At 50.2% G+C, this 7,143-nt stretch overlaps 1 protein-coding gene across 1 annotated transcript; it reads left to right on the top strand.

Moving 5' to 3' along the window:
- Positions 1-5,541: 5,541 nt before the first annotated feature.
- On the top strand, positions 5,542-6,891 carry Pmar_PMAR007610 (Sec14, putative; the record flags this gene model as incomplete). The annotated part of the gene is made up of 2 exons (XM_002764600.1): positions 5,542-5,934; positions 6,004-6,891. The coding sequence occupies 2 exons, from the start codon at positions 5,542-5,544 to the stop codon at positions 6,808-6,810; spliced, it is 1,200 nt and encodes a 399-aa protein (XP_002764646.1). The 3' UTR covers positions 6,811-6,891.
- Positions 6,892-7,143: the final 252 nt, after the last annotated feature.

Below are 7,143 nucleotides of genomic sequence, written 5' to 3'. Positions count from 1 at the left end.
ACAACAAGAATAACTCAGATCATTGGAGGACCTGTGCCTCTAGCAGTCGAACCTGAGATCAGATTTGCATTCCGGCAGCAGCATTTCCGAAAGGCGAAACGTACTGCGTGCTCGAGCCGATCCTGCCTCTTGGCAGCTCTCTCGAGTTGATTCTGAATATGTATGATGCAGGTTTCGCTCCGCCTGATGTGCCCTTCTAGGATGGTCTTCAGCTCGTTGACGTATCTTAGGTTGAGGCCAGTCGGGACTGTTGATGCCACTAATCTTACTGATGTTGATCTCGAGCAGTGGCCGCCACCTCCACCTTCCACTGCGCTATACTCTCGTGAACAGCCTGGATGTCTCTCTGAAGGTCGTCACACCTCGAATGGGCGCTGAACGCTGCATCATTGTGAGCCTTGAAAAACATAAGCAGTCATATAGTCCAGAGGTAGCGCGGTCAGCTACGATTCAGGAGGTCCCGCGTTCTATTCTTGCCTACTATCAATTCAGCTACTGCTATCCCCATGTCGCAACATATAACCACGTGAGTCATTTACAAGTACCCCAGTATCACCTGTCGGAGCAAATCGATACCTTCGGAGACCTTCTCAACTTTGTGTCGCAGAGTCATACTCCCGAGTCTAGCCGACTGATGCAGTCCCGCAGGCAGGCAGCCCAGTGTACTACCGAGGGGAGGCGCAGATAACTGATAATGGTCACCATCATCATCGGCGGCATCGGGGGGCTTACTATACTGAGGCTTCGACTAGGTACGTAGTGCTGGCCGGAAGACATCAGCGAGGCCTCATCCTAAGGGTGAGGACAGTACTCATACTGAGGGCATAGACGATCGCGTGAGGTCTGCCCCCAGCCTACCAGGCCGTCAACTGACGCCTCTGTCCCGCCCTCACCATCCACCACCGATCCACTAGGGGTCAACATGAAGTGTTTCGGCCCTGCTAACCGATGGTCTGAAGTGAACATGTGGGATCCTCACAACGGCAGCTAGCCATACAGGAATCACTAGGGTCGTCAACCTTGGCTGCTTCGATAGGGGTTCTCACTGAGCCGTTGACGCTGCAGTCAGAGGGCTCTACCTGGCACTGCGACTGCTTTTGCGTATCGTTTCTGGCTGAGATCATTGGTAAGAGAGGCCGATTGTGATATCGCAATAAGGTCAGACAGCAACCTTCGCTGATCCGTAGCTTAGATATCTTCCCATATTCCCAGCGCGTGCTTGTGAAGTTGGACCCTTGCTCCGACTTCTCGTCTTTAAATTCAAACCTTTCACCTATCGTCGGTTCTTTGGAATAGTGAAAAGGCATCAACCGTCATCAGTGTGGCATGTCTGATCCCGCGAAGTGTGGTAGACTTACTCGGAAGAAGGTCTTCCGAGAAATATGCATGAACACGCAACCACACCACGAATGTAGTGCGTATTCTGGAGTAGCGTACGCCATTCTGATCGATACCGAAGTTGACGTGGTTACAGAACTCCTAGTGTCGGCTGGGTTTCTAGTGGAAGAAATCCCATAGACGCTGAGGATGGGAGAGGTATTGACCAAACCTCAACCCTGAAGCCCGAAAGCCGAGGTCTGGGTTTGGCAATACTGACCAGAGGATGAGTCAGCGAACTGATGTGAATAAGCTACCCGAGCATTAGTCACAGAGTCAAGTGCCTCATCTCTAGTCCCCCCAACTCGAACTAGCTCGCGTCTGCAGGATTTTGGAGTCCAGCGTTACATGCTATCAGTAGATTATCGTAACCGTTGCGGCTCGGTCCGCAGACGAGACTAGTTTGAGCCAACCCTGCATGAGGATATGCTCCCGGGCGGTAGCCTGCCGCCTGCGGGTCGTAGGATTTAACACCCGTTAACCTCATAGTGTATGACTCACATCGGTTGAACCTGACGCTCCTACTAGCTACGACTAGCTGCACCACGTTAGTAAGTGTTAGCTAGTTAACACAAGTTAAATACCGATACGGAGGGCGCGTCACACAGTGCGTCTCCGTCACACACGTGCATATCATCCGCGGTGCGTCCTCCACCCTTATCCAGGGTGCGTCGTGAAACGACCCGTGCGGGCGAACATCGTCGCAGCCTTACAGAACAAGACGGCGTATGCGGCATAATTGAAAGAAGTCATACACGGCATACGGTATCCCGTGTATGATTTCTTTCAACCCAGCCCGCCACTCCCGTGAGCAAGCATCGGTTGGTCGACCGTGCGCGGCGTCGCATCGCCGGCACGCGCCCGGCGGAGCGCAACGTGCGCGGCGCCAGCAGAGGCCCTCGTCGGACTAACGCGATGCTTCGAGGGCTGGCAGCCACAGACACCTTTTGTCTTCCAGCCCACCAGACCCACGCGCCCAGGAGTGGGATATTTAATATGGGCGGTGACATCGACCATCTATCAAGGTGTACGAACGCTGGGTGAGAGGTGAGCTTCCGAATCGCTTATACGTTATTGCTGCACACATACGCGTACCGTTCTCGCCTCACGCCGTTCGCAACTGGTAAGTTAATTTGGTATGACGGGAGGGGAGCCGAACACCGAGCTTGATTGATGGAAGGCACCCGTCTAGCGAACTACTTGGGACCACAACACTAATGCGCACTCATGAAACAGGGAAAGGAATCCATTTCTGACACAGATACAGTACTCCTTACGGTTTGCCTCAAGGACCTCTGTACCGTAATTCTCGTACACCGGCTACCCCTACATCGGCGACTGTTGCCCAACAAGAACCTAAATTCCTGCGAATCTCAGGCTCGATCCTGAGTGTGAATTGGAGTCCAATTATTGGACTCAAGTTGAGTCCAATTCACACTGGTTCACTCATGTTGAGTCACTCAACCGATCTGGGAGAGTTCCAGGTCGGCTGAGTCCGCCACGGCGAATGGGGGGCCCCCATAGCAGGGGACATGAGACGAACCCGACGATGTTTCCAAGCCTAACAAAAGGAAAAACTGTCACGACAAGTGTGCCCCAGCATACATTCTCCGGGCGACTCGCCCGGGCGAGGTCCCGGAAGTAGTCGGAGATGGCTTCTTATTAATGGATGCTTCCACAGCTGTTGGCTCCCTAGCCACAGCCTCAGCTCTCGAAAGGGAGTGGCACATAGCAGCGGTGTGCCCTGTCCTGCACAATGCATACAGGTGACCTTTTTACCAGCCAACGGCTTGAAATCGCTCCTGCTGTGCCCTGTTCGGCCACAGCCCAGACATCGTACCGAGAGATGAGCTGGGAGATCCTCCTAACAAGCCATGGCAGTATGGCCTATCTCTAGGCAATGAAAGCATCCGTTCTCACTGGATAGATGAGCATAATCTATCCGCATAGATTTGCTTCTAACATCGGAAAGAGTCGCAGCCGTAGCAGCCGCCGGAACCTGTCGTAGGGTAGGTTTGGAAACCAACCGATTCCGGGCGCGTGCACGGCTAAATTAGCCGGGCTGATGGGCCTTATACGAGCCCATTGTACTGACACACCGTCCAATCGATAGGAAAGAACCCAATCTGCGTATGGCTCTCGTAGATTATTGCAGAGACTATCCTAGATATCTCCGTCCGAAACGCAGACGCCACTAAGTGGCGTGTGCGAAGCGGGCCACTGAGTTGTCTTAATAAGTCTTATTCTCAATCTACTCACAATGTTGTCGAGCACTTGCAAATGATGAACTAGGTGTTAAGAAGGCCCTTGCGAGAGCGTGTTGAACTGTTGTCGAAGTGACACGACATCTGTAGGGTCAAAACAACGTTGGCGAAGCTCGGCTCTAAGAGATGCATATAGCTCCGAAGGCTTCCCCTGAGCCAAGTCACATGGTGGCGAGGCGTCACGCACAATGCTGTCGATGGAGTACAACAACACAAATAGGCCGTCCGTGACGACAGAGTCTGTCGGACAGACTGATGGCAACTTGATTCAGTAAGCTGCAAGGTAAGTAAGGTAAGGTAAGTTAATTCAGTAAGGTACTGTGAGCGTTCAATCGAAACCATATGCTCAGCCAAAGAGGGCCCATCACTGGTCACCTTCCATACCGAGTGCCCGCTAACAAAGTATCCCCATCGATTTCTGCCAAAAGTCTTGAAAGACGAATTCTTCTTCCTTGGAGCCATAACTTGTCCTCGGATGATTGTTGCAGATCAGGGATGAGAGACAACGTACTCGTAGAACGCAAGATACGATCGGCTGCTGACGAGGGTGTATACTACGCAGATGATAGGACCAACTGTATATAGTTATGTCAGCTACTTATAAAAGAACGAGAGGAAGTAAGATCGCAAGATTGAGTGTCCGATCAGCAACACTCCCCGGGCGGCCGAAGCCACATAATACTTCAAAAGATAGCAAAAATGGAGAAGAATATCGATGACTACTGATCAACAACATCAACTGCTGCGTTTACCTTCTTCAGGTTACCAATGTAATCAAATCTAACTTGGCCAACAGCATGAGTGATACCAGCGATCACTCCATTGATACGAGTCGGACTCGGCATGCTATCAAGTAACTCAAAATCAGCTAATATCGTAGTCAGAGCATCTCTATCAAGATTATTCTTTACTGGATCAAAGGCTGGATCGCTCTTGACTGTACGAAGTAAGCCAAATGGTACGTCGACACCGTTCAAGTGACTACGGAGTAGTCTCATGCTCGTCTTACGCCATGTACTAGTATCTTGAGCTTCAAAGTAAGCATCACCATCCACAAGACAGAGAGGTAATATCCGAATAGGAGTCTGATTGTTGCAGATCAGGGATGAGAGACAATGTACTCGTAGAACGAGAGATGCGATCGGCTGCTGACGAGGGTGTATACTACGCAGATGGTAGGACCAACTGTATATAGTTATGTCAGCTACTTATGAAAGAACGAGAGGAAGTGAGATAGCAGATTGAGTGTCCGATCAGCAACACTGTGCTTAGTTGGGGGGTTAAATCTTAAGGGTTCGCAAGAATGCAAGATACCCGTGACTTGGTAAATTTTTCAGTATCAACTGTCGGTGCTCAACTATGTCACCATCGAGAAAATGGCTTCGGACTTTTATTGAGACTAGGAATCCGCAGCTGAAGCATCTAGCTCTGGCGTATATTGGAATAGTTTTGGCTCTGATCCTTCTGGGAGAGGAACATTCAACTGAGGGGAGTTCTATAGTGTATAAGTCCATCAGCTAATTCTGAGTGCCTCAGAGTCCTCCAAAATAACAACTAGGAGTATCTCTCAATATCCACGACCTTACCAGATCGTTTCAAGTACACTCCAATACCGAAAATTTATGTTATTTCGATTTCCATTCCTATTGGCTCAATGGTTGCTTACACCGACACAATACACTCTTGCAGTCTCACAAACGATGAATGACCGCTGGAGAGTAGGGCACGTAGTCCTCCTGGTCTGTCTTTTTAAATCGCTGTGGCCTCGTATCGAGGATCTCCCTTGACCTCTCTGAAATTACGTGGATCTACTTCAACCTTTCCCCTTGTATTTACCTCAGCTCGCCACTACCATGACAACCTCTATTGTCGTGATGCAGTCTACCTTAGGCGTTTTGTAATGTTATCTACTATGAAAGGGCGAAGACAGGCAGCTGTCGAGAACGTCACTACAGTCCTCCACGACATAGTTCGAGTCGTCCCTGCAGTGTTCCGTCTACGAATCCGCAATGAGCACTCTACTCGAGAAGGCCCACGACGACGGCTGCGACATGCTAAGTCCTGGTTCTGGAGGCCACATGAGCCTACCAGTCAGCTCTCAACAACTGATGAGGATGAGGAAGAGGAAGACGACTTCGATTCAGCAGAGTCGTCCTTAGACACCTGTGACTTCTACACGTGTTTGACATCGGATATTCCTGATCTTGCTGAGCTTGATTCGTTCCCTGAGGCCCAGGAGCATACCCAGGAGCCTGAGGGGGACAAGCTTCTTCCCAAGGGAATAGAGAACTATGTAATATCACTGTAGTGCTCTACTGTGCGACCATCGTATAGACCATTATCGACTCATGTTTAACCTTAGATACCACCGACGCTGGTCGAAGGTTCAGGGCCCACCGAGCAGCGACATTTCTTCGGCTCGACGTTGATGGAGGATGGCTTGTGCCTCACTGAATTCGAGAAAGAACAGTTGGCTGCACTCCAGGCCTATTGGGCTGATAACTCCATTACTGATCCCTTGGAGGGCTCTGGACTCGAACGCTCTCACATTTTGAGGCTACTACAGGGGAATCATTGGGACCTGCCCAAAACCACTGCTGATCTGTACAGACTGCGCGAGTGCAAGGAAACGAGACTGCCATCGCTTTCCGAGGTGAGAGCCACTATAGAGACCGGAGTTATATATTGGCATGGCCGCGATAAGTACCTACGACCCATTCTGGTAGTGAGGCCGGGTATATACATCAGTGAGAATCTATCCTCTGACGACTGTGCTAAAGCATCAATCTACCAAATGGAGGTGTTAGAGCGACAGTTGACATCACCATTGCACGTAGAGCATCAAACGTGTTTGGTGGACCTTGAAGGGTGTTCAGCCTGGGCGTTCCCCATCAGCATGATGAGCCCTGTTATGAGTATAATGCAGACCATGTACTGTGCACGGCTCGGCCATATGTACGTTGTCAACATGCCACGAATGATGTACGCTTTCGCTAAGCTGGTTATGCGCCTCTTGGACCCTAGCACCACTAAGAAAATAGATATCTTTCATGGTGGTTTCGAAGAAGCCCTTTTGGAGACTATCAGTTCGGATGTCCTCGAGGCCCGTTACGGTGGTGACTGTGAAGACCAGGTTTCAGATTTCTGTGTTCCTCAGTTCATGACGTAAAGAAGGCATTCGTTTCATTACTGTCCTCGCGATGCCGCCTTTAGAGCGACAATAGTACCATCACTCTATACTTTCGCCACCACCATTATTTGCAGTTCTATGTAGTTCCTTCACTGTTGCGTTCGCGAAACACGGGCCATGGTTTACGAGAGAAATCAGAGCATACACTTCCTATGAGCTCTTGAAACACCAATCACGATCGTAGTTATTGGGCGTCGAAATTATGCATGTAGTTCAGGAGGGTTGTTATTGTGTACTTAGGATGATAAGGAAAGACTCCTGAACGACACATTGCTGTCGTTGATGGAATTAGTCTAGTCTGATGGTGATCAG

This window comes from Perkinsus marinus, assembly GCF_000006405.1.
Source record: "Perkinsus marinus ATCC 50983 genomic scaffold scf_1104296976674, whole genome shotgun sequence".
Classification (NCBI taxonomy): Eukaryota; Perkinsozoa; order Perkinsida; family Perkinsidae; genus Perkinsus; species Perkinsus marinus.
The sequence above is the reverse complement of the archived record's forward strand: the minus strand, read 5'-3'. Positions and strand labels throughout refer to the sequence as shown.